Source organism: Lepidochelys kempii, chromosome 1 (assembly GCF_965140265.1).
Source record: "Lepidochelys kempii isolate rLepKem1 chromosome 1, rLepKem1.hap2, whole genome shotgun sequence".
NCBI lineage: Eukaryota > Metazoa > Chordata > Testudines > Cheloniidae > Lepidochelys > Lepidochelys kempii.
The window spans coordinates 32,570,707-32,592,966 of record NC_133256.1 but is presented as its reverse complement, the minus strand read 5'-3'; the positions used below and the strand labels follow the sequence as shown (position 1 = coordinate 32,592,966).

At 38.8% G+C, this 22,260-nt stretch overlaps 1 protein-coding gene across 7 annotated transcripts in view; it reads right to left on the bottom strand.

The window, feature by feature from the left end:
• The window catches only part of DYNC2H1 (dynein cytoplasmic 2 heavy chain 1), a 407,641-nt gene that overhangs the window by 321,422 nt on the left and 63,959 nt on the right, over positions 1 to 22,260 (bottom strand). For all 7 annotated transcript variants that reach the window (XM_073338445.1, XM_073338455.1, XM_073338435.1 and 4 more), the window contains exons 37-46: positions 21,419 to 21,618; positions 20,834 to 21,098; positions 20,248 to 20,455; positions 17,369 to 17,498; positions 16,116 to 16,271; positions 11,703 to 11,962; positions 5,703 to 5,949; positions 4,446 to 4,597; positions 3,717 to 3,861; positions 1,538 to 1,640 (exon numbers count right to left, since the gene is read on the bottom strand). In XM_073338445.1, coding sequence (XP_073194546.1) covers positions 1,538 to 1,640; positions 3,717 to 3,861; positions 4,446 to 4,597; positions 5,703 to 5,949; positions 11,703 to 11,962; positions 16,116 to 16,271; positions 17,369 to 17,498; positions 20,248 to 20,455; positions 20,834 to 21,098; positions 21,419 to 21,618 — 1,866 coding nt within the window. The remainder of the gene's footprint in view (positions 1 to 1,537; positions 1,641 to 3,716; positions 3,862 to 4,445; positions 4,598 to 5,702; positions 5,950 to 11,702; positions 11,963 to 16,115; positions 16,272 to 17,368; positions 17,499 to 20,247; positions 20,456 to 20,833; positions 21,099 to 21,418; positions 21,619 to 22,260) is intronic.

Genomic DNA, 22,260 nt, shown 5'->3' with positions numbered 1-22,260 from the left:
AATGTTACACAGCACTGGTCCCACTATAGATCCCTATTTACCTCTCTCCATTCTGAAAAATTACCATTTACTCCTTTCTTTGTTTCCTGTCTTTTAACCAGTTACTGATCCATGAGAGGACCTTCCCTCTTACCTCATGATTCCTTACTTTGCTTAAGAGTTTTTGGTGAGAGACCCTTCAAAGGCTTTCTGAAAGTCAAGTACACTATATTCACTGGATCACCTTTCTCACATCGTTGTTGGCAAGAATTCTAATAGATTGGTGAGACATGACTTCCCTTTAGTAAAGCCGTATTGAGCCTTTCCCAACAAACTTTGTTCATCTGTTGTGTCAGATAATTTTGTTCTTTACTACAGTTTCAACCAATTTGCCTGGCACTGAAGTTTGGCTTCCCAGCCTGTAATTGTCAGGATCACCTCTGGAGCCTTTTTAAAATTGGTGTCACATTAGCTATCCTCCAGTCATCTGGTAAAGAAGTGGATTTAAAGGATAGGTTATATACCGCAGTAGTAGTTCTGCAATTTAATATCTGAATTCCTTCAGAACTCTTGGGTGAATACCATCTGGTTCTGGTGACTTATTACTATTTAATTTATCAATTTGTTCCAAAATCTCCTCTACTGACCACTCAAGCTGGGTCAGTTCCTCAGATTTGTCACCTAGAAAGAATAGCTCAGGTATGGGTATCTCCCTCACATCCTCAGCAGTGAAGACCAATGCATAAGAATTCATTTAGCGTCTCTGCAAAGCCTTATCTTCCTTGAGTGCTCCTTTAGCACCTCAATCATCCAGTGGTCCACTGGCTGTTTGGTAAGCTTCCTGCTTCTGATGTACTTTAAAAGAATTTTTTTTGCGGGGGGGCTCTTAGTTTTTTAGCCTTTGGCTCGTTGCTCTTCAAATTCTTTTTTGGCCTGTCTAATTATACTTTTACACTTGACTTGCTACTATATATGCTTCTTCCTATTTTCCTCAGTAGAGTTTAACGTCCAATTTTTAAAGGACACCTTTTTGCCTCTAACCACTACTTTTACTTTGTTGTTTAGCCATGGTGGCCTGATTTGGTCCTCTACTATGTTTTTTAATTTGGGGTATACATTTAATTTGAGCCTCTACTAAGGTGTTTTTTAACTGTGCTTACTTCGCAGTGTAGACATACCCTGTGAATGCAGAATACATGAGATATCCTCACCAAAAACCAGATCAACTGCAGAAAGTGGAGTCCATGGATTTCATAATCAAAATGACTGAAGTGAACAGCCCAGGCGTATTTATCTTTTTTAAACTCAGGATAGTTCCCACCTATATTTTAAAAATCTCACACTATTTTTCAAAATTAAAAACAACAACATAACTTTTCATGGAATGGAACTTTTGTTTTTCAACTGACATTAGAGCCCATTCTGCAAACTTTCCAGATTTCAATGGGGTTTAGCATATGGAGAGTTTGCAGGATAGGTCAATAATAAGAAACACATCACAAAATATTTGGGTATTCTAAAAATGTTTTCTCTTTTGGAACAAATCAGGGTAACTCACCTCCTGTTAAATCATATCGGAATAAGCCAAGAACCCACTGAGTAAGAATGTATGGTGTAAAGAGGTAATGACTATGATCATCAACTGTGAATTTTGCTCGTACCTGAAAACATAAGTTATTCACAACACAATTTATATTTTAATTTCAAAGATTTCTTGACAATTTAGTTCAACAATTTTCTATGCTTTCACCAAGTAAATTTTCTTCACGTGTACAGGTTTATACATTTTGTTAATTCATCTGAAAAATACACATCTTGGATTGTTTACATTTTGCTTTCAGACCAAAAAAGCAAAATATCTCATTTCTAAAATATTTATTCTATAATATTTCTGAGAAAAAGGTTATATTGGAAAAATTAGTTCCCTATTTCTTTCATTGGAGCAATCTCTCTACCAGTCTAAAACATCTATAACTGGGTTGATTTTTTAGTTTGGCACCAGGAGAAGAATTTTGTCCAAATTCTTAATAGACCAAGAGGGTGAAAGGCCTGTCCAAGGTTAGGAGGACATCCCAAACACATTTGATATGTATACAACACATGCTTTCAAATAACCTGTGGTCAGACTAATCACATGTATTAAATATGACTGTATTTGTGTAGTGTTGCTTATGTATGGTACATGATTTGTCTAGGGCCAAGGTGTATTTCTGGATAGAAGATGCTATACAAATGTAAGGTATAATGAATAAAATAAATTAACAACAATGCATATCATAATTTGGCTGACTGATAATGGAAATATTAACTATTTATTGATATCTGAAAACACATGGTATTTAACTCATGGAGTAACTGCATACCTCTCTTTGACGATGAGACAATTATCTACACAGATTTATACTAATATCTCATAAAATATACAGATAAAGAATAGGCCATATGAAAAGCATGCAAGGCATGAGACTGCAGGTGTTTACCAAAAGGATAACAAATATTTTGATCTGATTCTCCTTAGACTATTATATGTAAGCTATTGATGTTCAAAATGTGTAGAGTCTCAAAAGGATAGAAATATTGTTACTATTCAATACACAGGTAGTGTTTCTTTAGTATGTCTGTTCTATTAAACCTGCCAATTGGGGTCTGAAATGGTTTATATGTAATACAATTCTCTGCACGGTGGGAAACGGCCTAGTTATTAAATTCTGCAAACTTGGCTCTACCTCCACCACAACCTTTTATCATCATAAAGATTCAGCCTTCCACTAATGGAAAACTTTTGGCTAACCTAAGTTTCCTTAATCAAGATTTTCAAACATCTATTAACCTTGCCTGACCAGAATGACACTTGCACACATTTCTTTGAAGATTTGAATTATGTGACTAGTTGGAGGCTGTGCCCATGCTCCATCTGTTTTTAAGGATGTGATCATTCTACCTACACGTGAGTAAAGCACCTGGGTCCCAATCCGTGTAATTAGTCCTACTAAATCCAGTGAGACTATGTTTAAATGCTTACCGTGATTATATTCTTGGCGAGGACCCTAAAATTTTGAGTGGGAAGTTAAAAATGTATTTGTGTGTCTCAATGTCATGTTTTATATGCACATTATTTGGAATACTTAGTCCTACGTATGGCCCCCATCATCATACAAAAGCATAGTATCTGAGCAACTTGCGATCTTCAGTGTGAAGTAGAGTTATCCTCATTTTACAGATGGGGTATGGAGGCTGAATCCACCATTTACTAGTGTAAACAGTATATTCTCCAGAACTTGAAATCTTTAAATCCTGATTTGAGGACTTCAGTAACACAGCCAGAGGTTATGGGTCTATTATAGGAGTGGGTTGATGAGGTTCCGTGGCCTGCAATGTACAGGAGATTAGACCAGATGATCATGATGGTCCCTTCTGGCCTTAAAGTCTTTGAGTCCATAAATTACTTGTCCAAGCACACACAGGAAGTTTGTGGTGCAGCAGGGAATTGAACCCAAGTCTCACAAATCCTAGATTAGGGCCCTAACCACTGGACCATCCTTTCATGTCCATAACCACATGCATATACCCTTCACTTTAATTCTGAGATCAACATAAAAAATAACTTGCTTTTAGATTTTAAATATGGTAAAACATTGTATAATCTATTGTTACTGTCCAAAGCCAGAGATTAAAAGACACGGCTGCTTTTCAGTTTTTCACCTCCATTTCCCAAAAAAGAAATCAAAGCACTATACCTGCTCATATACTTGAACCATTGATCCTGCCAGCTGATGTATTTTTGGTAAGGAACCCCAAACAGAGTGATTCTTTAGGTTTTTGTGAAGCACAGGCTCTAAATATGCACTATAAATTGTTTGCAGTTGGTCTCTTTCTGGATAGCTAGAGGGAAAAAAATAGAGTCCAAGGAAATTGTGATGTACCAACATTCTTAATTTCCATACCAAAAATGGTTTTAGATTTATAACTATAATTTACTCTGAACCTTCAATAAAATAGAGCCTTACAGTCCAGCAGTAACTTAAATGCATTTTGGTTTTATCTGAATATGCAACCCTCAAAGACTTTCTATGTGTATCTTTAAATATCTTCCAACTTACAAACCCTTCCTCACAAAGTATTTAATCCACTAACCAACCAGCACTTTAAAATAAGGCTGTAAAGCTGTAACCTACTAGAAGCAAAGTAATTCTACTTTAAAACTTATTTCAGATACTTCGGCACAACAAGGTGAATTAAAATAATTATATATTGCTCTTTAACTGGTTTTAAACACTGAGAGGTAGCAACAATGATACTATGTGAAGATTCTACATTATTAGGAAAGATTAGAGGCTTGACTTGCCAGACAAAAATCACATTCCTTGTTTTCAAAAGTCTCACATCAAGAAGGACAGGCAGAGGCAAGCAGACCTGCAAACTGAATCTGAGATCTCAAAGTCAGGTAGGTTCTTGCAGACACTTACTCAATTGCACAAAGACGAACAACAGAAGTAAATCTGGATGTAAGTTTATGCCTTCCTAATGTTCCCCCAGCAGACATGGATGCCACAATTTGGATATTTTCTAAACCAACCCATTCAAGATTTTCATCGTAAAATCCCTGGTATGTCAGAATCTTTAATATAACAAAACAAAATATTTTAGTAAAATTAAATGAAAAATAGCAAGGTACCTAATGAAAACAATAGATTAATGTTGAGTCTCTGGTTGCTATTATTTGTTAAATACCAACAATATACCCATCACTAACATTTTCCTCAAAAGTGTCTAAAAATTACTCTTAAGCAACTATGCAGCACTATAAACAAAAATTAACATGGTGCTTTATAAAATCATAAATCAGGCCAGAATCTTCTCTGTGACCCAACAGCACAAAGGAGCTGGAATCCAGGTGTAACGGGACAGCTGACAATTCCTCCTGGAGGGAGGTAGCTCTGAGCTAAAGTAAAGCCAAAAGACTTGGTTCCTTCCCTAACCTCCCTGTCAACCAGAATAAAGGGCATGTCAGGGGCATACTGGAGCTTCACTCTGCCAATTCTTAGCTCCTGTGTGGTCCCTTAGAGACCAGGAGCAGCTGAAGTAAGTTAGGGCAGCCCTTAGCCCACAGTCTTTGTCCCAGATAGCTTGCAATGTAAGAGAAAATTAAACCAAAGGGGGAAATATTCAGTAAAAGGAAGAATGTAGTAAATTCATTGTTAAAAATCAACATACAACACAAATGATTTTGGGGGGGGGGGGAGGTGGGGAAGTGGGTTTTAAGAAGGAATTTGGAGAAGGAGAAAGAATGCATGATGGACAGAATGTAAAAATGAGGAAAAAGTTATTTTTAAAATACTGTAAGCATTACATTTCAATTTCCAATCTCTGAGGAGAGAATAATTATGCAACCCCATAAACTTACTCTGTTAACCACTATAAGCTTTTGGGGACAGAGACTGTCTTTTGATTACATGTGTGTATAGTACCTAGCATAAATGGGACCTCGATACGGCAACTCTATATGCTATCACACTACACATAAATATAATGATAATAAACATGTAAGATGTTAACTATTACAATCACCAGCATATTGTAAGGCTTTCAATTCAAAATACAGTACTCTGCCTGTATATCAAATGATTTGAAATAGGACTCTAATATGTATTTACTGAATCATAATAAATCATTTCTAGTCTATAATTCTGAAGATAATTATTATCAAAGCCATATATGTTCACCTGTTGCAGGAAAGCCACTAGAGTGCTGGTTCCCCATTTATCAGGTTTGGGCAGGTTGATTTCCTTCAAGTATAAAACCAGCCTTTCACAGTCTTTCGGTCTGTATACTCTCCCAGTATTTGTACTGATTACCATGCAAGTCTGATTTAACTTTTGGAGAAGATGTCGAGATGTAGTTTGTGCACTGCAGTGAACTGTAGCAATCTGAGTAGATCGGAGTTGGGAAAAGGCATAACGAAGCAACATTCTAACAAAATAAAATACATAAATATATATTTTATATACACAGAAATTTTTAAAAAGCAATTTAAACACCTTTAAAACTGCCAGCACACTGTTTATTGTACTACATATAATGTACTGAATCCGTTTTGTTGAACTAAATATTCTTGATTATAAAATCAAATTGTATCATTTCACATTTATGAAGTTCCAGAAAAGTACTTATACAGATTTGTATAAGAACTAGCTAGTTGGTGAGCAATGAAATATGGCCCCAAACCTGCTATTTACTTATTTATTTGCTTATTTAATAAGACAATGGAAGTCAATAGGGCTCTGCAAAAATTCAGTAGTCCTCTCTTGCAGTATACATTGCAGGATCAGAGACTATGCACATGAGGATAAAGAGAAGAAAAAGGAAAGCTGAATATCTTTTTCTTTTGTGACTGAATTTTAAACAGTGGAAATATCATTAGATTGTTGAGAAGAAACCAGTAAAAAAAAGAATATAATCTATTTGCAAATCAACAGAGACACGGGAAAAAAAACCTGGGTTCACACTTATTACCATTAATTATTATTATTATTATTATGTCAGGTTTCAGAGTAACAGCCATGTTAGTCTGTATTCACAAAAAGAAAAGGAGTACTTGTGGCACCTTAGAGATTTTACATTATACATTATAATGTATAATAACATCCTCACTGCATTTTCCACTTTTATGCATCAGATGAAGTGAGCTGTAGCTCACGAAAGCTTATGCTCAAATAAATTGGTTAGTCTCTAAGGTGCCACAAGTCCTCCTTTTCTTTAAGGGGAAATAGTTTTACTTTGTGTAATGACTCAACCACTCCCAGTCTCTATTCAAGCCTAAGTTAATTGTATCCAATTTGCAAATTAATTCCAATTCAGCAGTCTCTTGTTGGAGTCTGTTTTCGAAGTTTTTTTGTTGAAGAATAGTCACTTTTAGATCAGAAATCAAGTGACCAGAGAGATTGAAGTGTTCTCTGACTGGTTTATGAATGTTATAATTCTTGACAACTGATTTGTGTCCATTTATTCTTTTACGTAGAGACTGTCCAGTTTGACCAATGTACATGGCAGAGAGGCATTGCTGGCACATGATGGCATATATCACATTGGTAGATGTGCAGGTGAACGAGCCTCTGATAGTATGGCTGATGTGATTAGGCCCTATGATGGTGTCCCCTGAATAGATATGTGGGCACAGTTGGCAACGGGCTTTGTTGCAAGGATAGGTTCCTGGGTTAGTGGTTCTGTTGTGTGGTATGTGGTTGCTGGTGAGTATTCGCTTCTGGTTGAGGGGCTGTCTGTAGGCAAGGACTGGCCTGTCTCCCAAGATTTGTGAGAGTGATGGGTCATCCTTCAGGATAGGTTGTAGATCCTTGATAATGCATTGGAGAGGTTTTAGTTGGGGGCTGAAGGTGATGGCTAGTGGCGTTCTGTTATTTTCTTTGTTGGGCCTGTCCTGTAGTAGGTGACTTCTGGGTACTCTTCTGGCTCTGTCACTCTGTTTCATCACTTCAGCAGGTGGGTATTGTAGTTGTAAGAATGCTTGATAGAGATATTGTAGGTGTTTGTCTCTGTCTGAGGGGTTGGAGTAAATGTGGTTGTATCGTAGAGCTTGGCTGTAGACAATGGATCGTGTGGTGTGGTCTGGGTGAAAGCTGGAGGCATGTAGGTAGGAATAGCATTGGTAGGAAAACTACCAATGTGATATATGCCATCATGTGCCAGCAATGCCTCTCTGCCATATACATTGGGCAAACTGGACAGTCTCTACATATAAGAATAAATGGACACAAATCAGATGTCAAGAATTATAACATTCATAAACCAGTCGGAGAACACTGCAATCTCTCTGGTCACCCGATTTCTGATCTCAAAGTGACTATTCTTCAACAAAAAAACTTCGAAAACAGACTCCAACGAGAGACTGCTGAATTGGAATTAATTTGTAAATTGGATACAATTAACTTAGGCTTGAATAGAGACTGGAAGTGGTTGAGTCATTATACAAAGTAAAACTATTTCCCCTTGTTTATTCCCCACCTATCCCCGTTCCTCAGACATTCTTGTTAACTCCTGGAAATGTGCTGGAAATGGCCCACCTTGATTATCACTTGAAAAGGTTTTCTCTCCCCCCACCCCACTCTCCTGCTGGTAATAGCTCATCTTAAGTGATCACTCTCCTTACAATGTGTATTTTTTCATGGTCTGTGTTTATATAAATCTCCTCACTGTATTTTCCACTTTATGCATCCGATGAAGTGAGCTGTAGCTCACGAAAGCTTATGCTCAAATAAATTGGTTAGTCTCTAAGGTGCCACAAGTACTCCTTTTCTTTTTGTGAATACAGACTAACATGGCTGCTACTCTGAAACCTTAATTCCAACTATACATACAAAATGATGGGGTCTAAATTAGCTGTTACAACTCAATTCATTGTGGAGAGTTCTCTGAGAACTTCTACTCAATGTCCAGTAACAGTCAAAAAAGCCAACAGAATGTTAGGAATCATTAGAAAAGGGATCGATAATAAGACAGAAAATATCATAATGCCACTATATAAATCCATGATACGCCCATACCTTGAATGCTGCATGGAGTTCTGGTCACCTCATCTCAAAAAAGATATAATAGAATTGGAAATGGTGCAAAGAATGACAAAGAAAATTATTAGGATATGGAACAGCTTCCATGTGAGGAGAAATTAAGAAGACTAGACTGTTCATCTTAGAAAATAGATGAGTATGGGGGGATATGATAAAGATCTATTAAATTGTGAATGGTGCAGAGAAAATGAATTAGAAAGTGTTATTTACCCCTTCACATAACACAAGAACTGGGTGTCATCTGGTGAAATTAATAGGCAGCAGGTTTAAAACAAACAAAAGGTAGTACTTCTTCACACAATGCACAGTCATTGTCATGGGATGCTGTGAAGTTCAAAAGTATAACTGGGTTAAAAAAAGAATTAGATAAATTCATGGAGGACAGGTCCATCAATGGCTATTAGCCAAGATAGCCAGGGATGCAACCCTATGCTCCATGTGTCCCTAAACCTTCAGCTGCCAATAGATGAGACTAGATAACAGGAGATAGATCACTCAAAATTGCCCTGTTCTGTTCATTCCCTCTGAAGCATCTGGCACTGGCCACTGGCAGAAATAGGATACCCAGCAAGGTGGACCATTGGTCTTACCCAGTATGGTCATTCTTATGTTCTTATGGAATCTGAGTGGTGGTGTGAATGGCTAGCTGATATGCAGCAGCAGCAAGCACTCAGCAACAGCAGTTTCAGCAACAATTGCTGCAGCAGTAAACCACACACTAGCAAGTTCAAACAATGCAACAGCAGCAACAGCTGCTGAGGGAGTTGATGACCTACCAGCAGGAGTTCCACAAGGAGATGATACAACAGATAGTGCTGACCTTACGATCACCACAAGGGCAGCCTTCTGTCAAAGTGGATCCCCCACCAATACCCATGAAGTTAACCAAGATGGGGACAGACAATACCCTAACGCCTTTTTAATTAACTTTGAGAGCAGAGCACTAATCTCCTGGTGGAGTAGGCTTTGATTTGGCTCCATACTTGATGGGTCTGCCACAGATGGCCTACCACAACCTAGACCTGGAGAAGTCTAAGAATTATAAACAGTCAGCCATCTTGGACAATTTGGACATTTCTGAGGAAACTCATGTCAGTGACACTGCCAGTCGGACTACCAAGCATCTCAAGCAACTGAAGTCGGACCTGCAGAACAGGGGTCAGCCACTACTCCACAGCTGAGTACGCCCCCAACTAGGAAAGATACCGTCAGTGCCAGCCAAGTGACTTGCTGCTCCTGTGGCCACACAGAACACACAAAAGAAAAAACACTCTCTTAAGGAATGTAATTATGCCCAGGGCTGGACTGCAGAAACCCATTCATGGAAAACACCATTTCCCAAGTTGATGGTGCTGGTGCTGGTCCAAGGGAAAAGAGTTCAAGGACTTGGACTCTGTCTGTAGTCAGACGGTGGTCCAAGTCTCCTTCACAAGAGATGACAACACCCTCAAAAGGCTGATTCCATCTACAGTGTATACATGGCAAAGTGAAAACCTATCCTAGCCAATGTTTACAGCTGACTGTGGGGACATGTACCAACGTGACAGCTGTACCACTAGTGGAGAAACTGGAGTATCCCATAATGGGAGACCAGCACTGCCCATTTTTTTGGCAAGTGATTAATGAACAGGCTGGCCCAGCAAACAGGGATCCTGGTTGATCATTGCAGAGTGACCCGAAAGCCTAGTAAACCTTGGGGAATTGGAAGACCCTGAGGAGGGAATAAGAACATAAGAACGGCCCTACTGGGTCAGAACAAAGGTCCATCTAGCCCAGTATCCTGTCTTCTGATAATGGCCAGTGCCAGGTGACCCAGAGGGAATGAACAGAACAGATAACCGATCCATCCCCTGTCGCTCATTCCCAGCTTCTGGCAAACAGAAGCTAGGGACACCATTCCTGCCCATCCTTGTTAATAGCCATTGATGGACCTATCATCCATGAAGTTATCTAGTTCTTTTTTGAACCCTGTTATGGTCTTGGCCTTCACAACATCCTCTGGCAAGGAGTTCCACAGGTTGACTGTGCATTGTGTGAAGAAATACTTCCTTTTATTGTTTTAAACCCGCTGCCTATTCATTTCATTTGGTGAACCCTAGTTCTTGTGTTATGAGAAGGAGTAAACAACACTTCCTTATCTACTTTCTCTACACCAGTCATGATTTGATAGACCTCAATCATATCTCCCCTTAGCCACCTCTTTTCCAAGCTGAAAAGTCCCAGTCTTATTAATCTCTCCTCATACAGAAGCTGTTCCAAACCCCTAATCATTTTTGTTGCCCTTTTCTGAACTTTTTCCAATTTCAATATATCTTTTTTGAGATGGGGCAACCACATCTGCACACAGTATTCAAGATGTGGGCGTACCATGGATTTATATAGAAGTAACATGATATTTTCTGTCACAAGGAAAAGAACTGTCAGCCCCTTCAGGAGAGGAAGAGGTTATCTGGATGTGGACGCACTCCTGCAAGATAGGAATTTTTTGCAGGCACAGAAAAGTGACCCTACACTGAGCCATGCATATGACCAACTGGTCGCTGTAAATGGGGAAGTAATGGAGCCTCATCTGGTCAAGCAGTATCCACACTTCGTGCTTGAGAAAGAGCACCTGTACCGAGCTGAAAGAGATACACAAACAGGGGTAATAATGTTTTGTTAGTCACAAGGAGCAGGGGAAAGGAACTCTTATTTAGAGAGAGAGAGAGAGAGAGAGACAGACAGACACTCTTAAACAACCTGAGTACACGCCGAGCAGAGGAAGGACTCTGTTAGGGTCAGAGAAGAAAGTAATTCAAACAATGTTCTGGTAGTGAATAAGTGGGCCCCCACCAATCACAAGTATGTATCATTTACTATTTGTATTCCATTAGCACCAAAGTTCCAATCAGAACCAGCGTCCCATTAGAATAGATGCTGGACAAACAGACACACAGACTGAGATTGATGTTACTAATGTTTTAGTGACAGATGTGTCAAAGAACATTTCAAATGGTTCTATTAGTATTTCACCTAAAGAAACAACTTTATCAATTGAGCAGAAACCTTCACTATGCAAAAATGTTCCAAAACTTTATCACCAAACTTAGAAAAATTAGATTAAAACAGTTAAAACAAAAAACAAAACAAAACAAAACTTACCCCTTTCCACATCCTTCAGGCCCAACAAGAAGAAATGGCTGCTTATTGTCAAAGTCTAGCCATGGTCTGAAGTAATCTAAACCTCTCTGCATGTTTGGGGTTTGAATGACAGGAAGTGTTCGGGGATTACTAAAGTCATCAGCAGTCAAATGTATAGGTTTTTTCAGTTGATATGACATTAAATGTCCAGTGTCAGCATCAAAATATGTGTCCAGTGGCTTCCTGGGATCTGGCGGAGATTCTCGTGTCCAATTAAAAATCTTTACAAAAATTTTAAAAGAACAACAATTAAGCTGTTAAAAATCTGCATTCCTAATAACAACACAATAACTATAATTATGAGTACATCCAAAAAATTATGTTAAAAGAATAGTAAATTTGCAAAGTCAAGCGCTCAAAAATTAGGAAATGCAAAAATTAAGGTTGCCTATGCAACCTTAATTCAATCCCATTGTGCGTATACATTGGGTAGTTAGTGAATGGGTAGTTATCCAATACTTATTTTTCATTTGATGCATGGCGCCAGACCTCATGGAATAAATTTCCTCATTCATTTCCTTGAGACACTGAGGGCCTGACTTTACAAAGTACTTAGTAGGTTCAAAATACAGCTCCTACTGACTTCAGTTGCAGTCATAAGCACTCATGTAGCACTTATGAGCACACAAATGTAGCCACAGGCCTACCGCTCACAGTCATCATTTTTGTCCCTAATACTTTTAAAGATATGAATGAAACTGTCTCTCTGTGTGTGAGGATTTACTTAGAATTTATACAATCTTAAATCACTTCATGTTATCCTGGGCTAAAAAAATGTGGCTGCACAAACTATACTGTCCCAACAAGGGAAATTATCAAGAGTAACAAGAAGGGTTTCTTCAGGTATGTTGGCAACAAGAAGAAAGCCAAGGAATGTGTGGGCCCCTTACTGAATGAGGGAGGCAACCTAGTGACAGAGGATGTGGAAAAAGCTAATGTACTCAACGCTTTTTTTGCCTCTGTTTTCACTAACAAGGTCAGCTCCCAGACTGCTGCGCTGGGCATCACAAAATGCGGAAGAGATGGCCAGCCCTCTGTGGAGATAGAGGCGGTTAGGGACTATTTAGAAAAGCTGGACGTGCACAAGTCCATGGGGCCGGACGAGTTGCATCCGAGAGTGCTGAAGGAATTGGCGGCTGTGATTGCAGAGCCACTGGCCATTATCTTTGAAAACTCGTGGCGAACCGGGGAAGTCCCGGATGACTGGAAAAAGGCTAATGTAGTGCCAATCTTTAAAAAAGGGAAGAAGGAAGATCCTGGGAACTACAGGCCAGTCAGCCTCACCTCAGTCCCTGGAAAAATCATGGAGCAGGTCCTCAAAGAATCAATCCTGAAGCACTTGCATGAGAGGAAAGTGATCAGGAACAGCCAGCATGGATTCACCAAGGGAAGGTCATGCCTGACTAATCTAATCGCCTTTTATGATGAGATTACTGGTTCTGTGGATGAAGGGAAAGCAGTGGATGTATTGTTTCTTGACTTTAGCAAAGCTTTTGACACGGTCTCCCATAGTATTCTTGTCAGCAAGTTAAGGAAGTATGGGCTGGATGAATGCACTATAAGGTGGGTAGAAAGCTGGCTAAATTGTCGGGCTCAACGGGTAGTGATCAATGGCTCCATGTCTAGTTGGCAGCCGGTATCAAGTGGAGTGCCCCAAGGGTCGGTCCTGGGGCCGGTTTTATTCAATATCTTCATAAATGATCTGGAGGATGGTGTGGATTGCACTCTCAGCAAATTTGCGGATGATACTAAACTGGGAGGAGTGGTAGATACGCTGGAGGGGAGGGATAGGATACAGAAGGACCTAGACCAATTGGAAGATTGGGCCAAAAGGAATCTGATGAGGTTCAATAAGGATAAGTGCAGGGTCCTGCACTTAGGACGGAAGAACCCAATGCACAGCTACAGACTAGGGACCGAATGGCTAGGCAGCAGTTCTGCGGAAAAGGACCTAGGGGTGACAGTGGACGAGAAGCTGGATATGAGTCAGCAGTGTGCCCTTGTTGCCAAGAAGGCCAACGGCATTTTGGGATGTATAAGTAGGGGCATAGCGAGCAGATCGAGGGACGTGATCGTTCCCCTCTATTCGACATTGGTGAGGCCTCATCTGGAGTACTGTGTCCAGTTTTGGGCCCCACACTTCAAGAAGGATGTGGATAAATTGGAGAGAGTCCAGCGAAGGGCAACAAAAATGATTAGGGGACTGGAACACATGAGTTATGAGGAGAGGCTGAGGGAGCTGGGATTGTTTAGCCTGCAGAAGAGAAGAATGAGGGGGGATTTGATAGCTGCTTTCAACTACCTGAAAGGGGGTTCCAAAGAGGATGGCTCTAGACTGTTCTCAATGGTAGCAGATGACAGAACGAGGAGTAATGGTCTCAAGTTGCAGTGGGGGAGGTTTAGATTGGATATTAGGAAAAACTTTTTCACTAAGAGGGTGGTGAAACACTGGAATGCGTTACCTAGGGAGGTGGTAGAATCTCCTTCCTTAGAGGTTTTTAAGGTCAGGCTTGACAAAGCCCTGGCTGGGATGATTTAACTGGGAATTGGTCCTGCTTCGAGCAGGGGGTTGGACTAGATGACCTTCTGGGGTCCCTTCCAACCCTGATATTCTATGATTCTATGATTCTATGATTCTCCCACTGAGAGAAAATGAAGCACACACAATTAGTAGTCAACTGTAAAAGTTAAAAAATTCCAGAATTAAGGCTGCCTAAAGAGGTAACTGTTTCTTTCTTTTAAAGTAACTTTTTTCTTTTTCCTATTTTGTGATCTGGTAGGAACGCCTACCGCTCACAGTCATCATTTTTGTCCCTAATACTTTTAAAGATATGAATGAAACTGTCTCTCTGTGTGTGAGGATTTACTTAGAATTTATACAATCTTAAATCACTTCATGTTATCCTGGGCTAAAAAAATGTGGCTGCACAAACTATACTGTCCCAACAAGGGAAATTATGGACTGTTAAGGGAAAGTCCTACTTAGTACCACAGCCTTGGGCTGCAGCATGCCCAGTACGCACAGAATCTTCAGCAAATATATCTGCCAAATTCCAACAAGTCTCTCTCTATTGAACACGTGAAAACCGAGATATTTTGGAGGCTTATAGTTTGGCCAAATTTGGGCAAATTTTCATGGGGATGACAAAAGGCACATCCCTGTCATCAGGGTGATGACAAATTTCAAGCCATGGAAGTAGTAAGTTTAGCGGTATTAGGCCTTAATGAAACAATTGTAAGAATGTGTTTAACATGGAAAAAGACACATAATCTCATCCTCAGAAATGACTAAACTGCTTTAGCTGAAACTTTCCCAGAAGAAACCAGCCTTAGACAAACACCCAATACTGAAAATTTCAGGTGATTTTTGTCAAAGATAAAAGCAACTGAGTTCTGTAATAGAAAATGTTAGGCAACTTTAAGGATAGGTGATGGAACCAGCTCCACCTATAATAAAATGGAATATGTTTGTGATCAAAGAAATGGACATTTAAGGAGGGATGGGACTAAGAATGTTTTGAAGTATGTACATATGGATAAACGCTTTTGGGAGGCAACAGTATACCCACTTATTTTTTTAAAAGAAATGATGATAATTTCCACATGTTGAAGGGCTGGGAGGAATGAAGTATTTAATCAGCAGTTTGATATCCCATGGCCCCAGTTTGCCACAAGTGATGTTGTGGCAGGTGCTTCTGTAATGCTCCTGACTAAAAACCTTCCTCATCTTCCAAAAAATACAAATGCATAATTTGTAACAAAACTATATGATATCATCAGAATTAATTTAGGGCCCAATTTTGTAAGCACTTATACACATGAGAAACTTTACTAATATGAGTAGTCTAATTACCATCAATGGGACAACTCATGTGAGTTAAGTTACTCATGTGCATCCATGGCTAAATTTCAGAACCTGTGCTCCTTATTCATCCTCCTTGACCTCTCAGTGGCATTCAACATCCTTGATCACTCCCCAGTTCTTGAAATCCTATAACCCTTTGTCCTTTGTGATCTCATCCTCTCACAATTCTCATCCTACCTCAGTGATGGCACCTTCAAAATCTCATTGGATGGATTCTCCTCCTTTTCCCTTCTCCCCATTTCCATGGGCTTCCCACAGGGCTCCATCCTTTGTCACCTTCTCTCTTTGCACCTTATCTATAAGTTATCTTGACCACTCTCATGGATTTGACTACCATCTGCCTCTCTATGGTTGATCTATTTCCCTCCATCCAATCTCAAATTAGATTATAAACTCACTAAGGCAGGGACTAACTCTTATTGTATTTTTATACTCTTAAACCATAGCAAAATCAAAATTTCTGTTTTATTCATCTAGTAGTTTGAGATAAGATAGAAAAAAAGTATTACCTCTTTTGTAAATTCTAGTCGTGATTTCATGTTGAGATTTCCACCAAGACCCCGCATTAAGCTAATAATAAATTGTCCACGATCAGTGCACCCACGGAGATGAGACAACCCATTCATCACAGTGCCAACTAGACTTGTTTCTACCACATAGTCATTCTGTAAATTTGAATTTATAATAGTGTATAAGAATTTATAATAATAATATAACTTTAAACAAATTTCTAGCAGCAAAATAAATGAGTTATGGTGCAAGTAAATATGTCAGTTTCATTGCTATTAGAAGCCACTTTTAGACTTTTAAAATTGGTAGAAAATTTGATCCATTCAGGTCTAGAAGAGGTGATCCATTTGCAATCACATACTTTTAAAATATTTACTTCTGACTCTTATACCAAACCAACTTACTATTTATGTTCAGTCATCCTTCTGTTATATATTAGCCTACTGAATGCAAAGAAATGTGCACAATTGTGCAATGGAGATATGTGTCCAGAAGGGACCCTCCATGTGTGAATCTCACTCTCCCCCACAGAAAGGGGTGGAGAAACAACCTTTTCCTAGATCCCACACAAAAGTGTAGAAATCTGCATGGAGGAAAGAGACAGCTATGGGAGAAACAAATCTTAATCCCCATCAGGCTATGTAGATTCTCCAAGGAAATACAGCAAGATTGCCTCTCAGCACTGGGGATCCCTCTTTAAAGGAAGTTCCATGGAACAGAGGCCAGCAGCACAAGGCCTGCATGGCTCCATTGTGAGGGGTATGAAGCCAGGAAGGGATGCTGGAGCCATAGGAAGCACAAAGCAAGCACAGAAACACCATAAAGTGGTCTATATGCATGGTCATAGACTCCCATCTGGGATCCATGGGTTTTCAGGACATCCTGCCCACTTCCCTTTCCTGAAGATAGCACAAGTGAAGGGAAATCTCTGTAAGGAACAGCTTGCAGAGGTTCCTGCCTATGTAGAATTATTTAATGATTTATAACGTTGTTTTTAAATTTTCCTCAAGCCTAGCAAAGCACATGCCTTCCTGTTAAGGATTTTGGGCAGAAATTTCAAATTTTATGAGCCTAAACTAAGATACCTAAATCCATGATTAGTCAATGAGAGCTCTGGGAACTGAAAAATCAGACCCCTTATTTAGATGCCTAACTTTAGAGACCACATTTAAAAATTCTGGCTGATGTCTACACCAAGTTCATAAATTTGAATAAAATCCAGAAAGGTATTAAAACTTGGTGAGTTACTCACCTGTTTTAGAACCCAGTTTAACGCCTTTTCAAAATAGTCCCCAATCCAATTTTCAAGGTTATGTCTGCATTCTTCAGGCTGGTTTCTTAGCCAAGATTTTATCAAAGAATTAAGATCTGTATCTTCATCACTAGAACAAGACATACTTCAGATTAAAAAAAAACAAAATAGCCACGTATCCATGCAGATGGATGCAGTATGATCTAAAGGCTCAAGCAGGATGACTGAGTCAAGGGGCCTGGGTTGTGTTCTCAGCTCTCCCAAAGATCCACTGTATGACTTTAGGAAAGTCATTTAACCTCTCTATATTTAAATTTGCCTTTCAGTAAAAAAAGGGTAAAAAAATTTATGCTCTTGAATAAAAAGCATTCAGATATGCAGAAAAAGGATGTAAACTAGAAATAGAGTATCTTGAATATTACTGTCAAATTTCAAAATAAGGCTCTAATTCTATGAGAAACTGATTGAGTAGCCTGAAGATGTGTGCATTTACTTTCTGATTTCTGTAATTACAAGAAAAGGACAATGGTTTAATTTTGATTCAGTGCAATTTTCTTACATTTTTTCTAATAAATTGTGTTTTCTTTAAAATATTTGGGGGTCTTATGGTATTTAGGGGCAATTTAAAGCAACCCATTATCTAAGTCAGGGAAAACAAACTTCTGACCTTTGGTAAGAGAAAGAAAGGGGAAAGAGATATGACATGGGGTACTTGGTGAAAGGTGCAGGGCAAAAAACTGCCCTTCCCTAAGAGGCTTTACTGACCATAGTCAGTAAAGTGCAAAGAGAATGACTGGAGACATTTAGGAGTCTCAAATACAGTGGTAGCTTACAAGGTAACAGATGAAAAACTTGATTTCAGAGATAAATAGGCAAACACAGGTAACATCTATACAGACAACTCCACCTACTCAGAGTAAGTGAACATTTTCAGAAGTTAGCATTACAATGAAATCACCAGTTTTATAATAAAAATAAAATAAAATAAAATGTCATTAATTAAAAAAAACAATGAGGAGTCCTTGTGGCACCTTAGAGCCTAACAAATGTATTTGGGCCTAAGCTTTCATGGGCTATAACCACTTCATCAGATGCATGGAGTGAAAAAAAGTAAGCAGGTATAAATATACAGCACATGAAAAGATGGGAGTTGCCTTACCAAGTGGGGGCTCAGCGCTAAAGCCAACCCCTAAAATACATATAATTTGTTAGTCTCTAAGGTGCCACAAGGACGCCTCATTGTTTTTGCTGATACAGATTAACACAGCTACCCCTCTGAAACCATTCATAAAAATTAATTTAAAAAAGGAAATTACAGACTTGTAGGTCTAACTTTTACACCTGAAAAGATATACTGGAACAAATTATTAAACAATCAATTTGTGAGCACCATGAGGATTATATGGTTACAAGGAATACCCAGTATGGATTTGTCAAGAATAAATCATGCCAGATCAACCTCATTTCCTTCTTTGACTGGGTTCCTGGCCTAGTGAATAAGGGGAGAAGCGGTAGACATGATATATCTTGATCTTATTAAGGCTTCAGATACCGTCCCACATGACATTCTCATAAACAAATAGGGAAATGTGATCTAGATGAAATTACTATAATGTGGGTGCACAACTGGTTGCAAGACCACACTCAAAAAGTAATTTTCAATGGCTCACTGTCAAACTGGGAGAGTGTATCTAGTGGGGTCCCGCAGGGATCAGTCCTAGGTTCGATACTATTCAATATTTTCATTAATGATAATGGTGTGAAGAGTATGCTTATAAAATTTGAAAATGACATCAGGCTGGGAAGGCTTGCAAGCACTTTGGAGGACAGGATTAGTCCTTTGACTGAAATCAGCAAGATGAAATTCAATAAACATAAACATAAAGGACTACATTCAAGAAACAAGAATCAAATGCATAACTACAAAAAGGGAAATAACTGGCTAGGTGGTAGTACTGCTGAAAAGAATCTTGGGGGTATAATGGAACGGATCACAAAATGAATATGAATCAACAATGTGATGCAGCTGCAAAAAAGGCTAATGTTATTCAGTGGTGTATTAACAGGACTGTTGTATGTAAGACAGGAGGGTGACAACTGTCACCCTCTACTTAGCACTGGTGAGGCTGCAGCTGGAGTACTGTGTTTAATTCTGGATGCCACGCTTTAGGAAAGTTGTGGACAAATTGGAGAGAGTCCAGAAGAGAGCAGCAAAAATGATAAAAAGGTTTTAAAACCTGACATATGAGGAAAGGTTAAAAAAAAACTTGGCACATTTAGTCTTGAAAAAAGAAAACTCAGGGAGGATCTGACAGTCTTTAAATATGTTAAGAGATGTTATAGTGAGAATGGGGATCAACTGTTTTCCACGTCCACTGGAGTTAGGAAATGAAGTAGTAGGCTTAATCTACCGCGCAGGAGATTTAGGTTAGATATTAGGAAACACTTTTATCTGTAAGGGTAATTATGCTCCGGAATAGGCTTCAAGGGAGGTTACTGAATCCCCATCAATGGAGGTTTTTAAGAACAGGTTAGACAAACACCTGTCAAGGACAGTCTAAGTCTGTTTGGTCCCGTCTCAGCGCTGGGCGTTGGACCCAATGACCTCTTGAGGTCCCTTCCAGCCCCACATTTCTATGATAATATCAATAAATAAATGAATAAGCACAAAAAGGTGCAAAGCTAGAAGGAAAACAAGACAATTTAGAAGAAGTTTAAGCATGTTGCTGAAACTCTATAAAGAGACTATATATATAAATAAAAGTCATATACTAACCTATCACTGCCAAACACAGCTGACACAATAGGGTTTTAAAAAGCTAATAACTATTCATGGTGATAAATAAGTTGTGTAAATTTCAAATGCCCTCGTGTCTCACCTCAGGAAGATCATTCCCATTCGTGAAATTGTGGCAGGAGAGGCACAACTCAGATCATGCGTTTCAAATACAAAGTTTACATTTGGGCCAAACTGAATTCTTTCTCCACTGGGCATAGTGAGTAATCGATTATCATCCAGAACAGAATTCAAAGACTCAATCCACTCAGGGTCGATGTCACCATCGCAGATTATCCATGAGTTAACATCTACTTACAAATAAAAATACAAAACAACAAATCCACTGGAAAAACTTAAAGAATATGAAGCCTTGCTAAATTTCTAACCATTTTTCATTCTCTATGACAATTATAATTTATTAGTTTTATACACTTCACATATAACCTTTTTAAATATTCCCTACATTCTTCACCTTCTGATGCATATTTGCATGCCATTTATTTCATATTACACTAACTTGGAAATTACAAACTGAGGTTCTTGACAATGGTATTGCCATAAGCCTTTTTGACCTTACACTGGCCACTTTCAACAATTTTAAATTAGCATATTGTCAAAATATGGACAAACAAAAGAAAGTTTATTTCAGTATGTTGAGCACAACACAGACTTCTGGATAAACATACCTTGCGGTTCTCGTACCACTTGTCGAGCACTGCTCGTAAGCACACCATCAGACCACTCCCTGGTGTCCATGTCAATGTGACCTAGTAACTGATGTCGAGGCATAGCTTTGGGATTCATGGTATACTGTTTCACCACTTTGCCAGTTTTACCAAGCGCTGTCCTTAACGTCTGCCAAAGTGTTGATTTACCTGCACCACTCGGACCTACAATTACCACACCCATTCTCTGACGTAGCTGTTCATACAATTCCAAAGCTTTCTTGATCTGTATAAAAAAGAAATAGTGGTTACAGGAGGTTAACAGCATTAAATCAAACCTGTTCTCTAACCCCAATTTCACACATTCCTGTTTGGTTTTGTATACTCTCATTCTCTTCCCTTAATTTAAATTTATTTTAGGAACTTGTAGGTGCAGAAGCAAAGAGTAGAAAAATCTCTGTATTCAAGCAAATCAAGGGCTCACGTTATAAACATTAAAAGGTTGAAAGTAACTAAAGCAAAATGAATAGATTAGCAACACAAGCCTCACTGACACTCTTAATTCAGAACATCTAAACTTGGTCTATGCTTATATTTCATATTTACCTGGGTGTTTATAATTTCCAAATTGGCTTCCTCAAAGACTTGTTGTAAAGCAGTGGTTAATTCAGCATATTCTACATCCTTAAAATCACTGCCAGGGAAGACATCTTTAACCAATGCATCAAACCGTGCACAGTCTGCAAATGTAAGCTTTGACATGGTATTGAGGCGCAAAGCTTGGACCACAATATGACTTTCATTAACTGCAAAAGAAAGTTCAGTTTACGTTTATTTCCACAGCTGGGATATTACCACCTGACATCATAGTGGCAACATGCCAGGTTGTTTTTTGGCATCACAAAGGATTATGATTTTAGGTGGGAAATTAGAGTTAGTAACATATAGAACTTCTGAGTCTTAGGTTGCAAAGGGACAGACTCTAAGTGTACCCATCTCAACTTTTGTATATAACTGGGTTCTTGAAAATGATAATGCATGTCAGACTTGAGTATATACTATGGGAATTTCTAGATGTCCTAATATGCAGGGAGTCTCTATCCTGACTGGATAGTAGTCAGCTAAGAAGGAACTTTGAAGGGGATATACCCTAAAATATGTTGTCGGTGTGTTTTCAACTGACAGATGAATTAATTCCTGAAGTTGATTATAAGTTGTTTGTTTGCTATTTGCTTTTTATATCTAATGGGAAAACAAGGGTTGTCTCTGATAATCCCAGGAACAGTCAGAGCAGATCTGTCATTTCTTAAAGCATCAAAGAAGGAATATTCATGTCCCAAACATTTAAACTCCTCATCCACACTAAACCTCTGCTCCCAACTCTCCCAAAGAGAGAAAATCACCACCCACTCAAACACACTTTTTTAAAATACACAACATTCCCATCC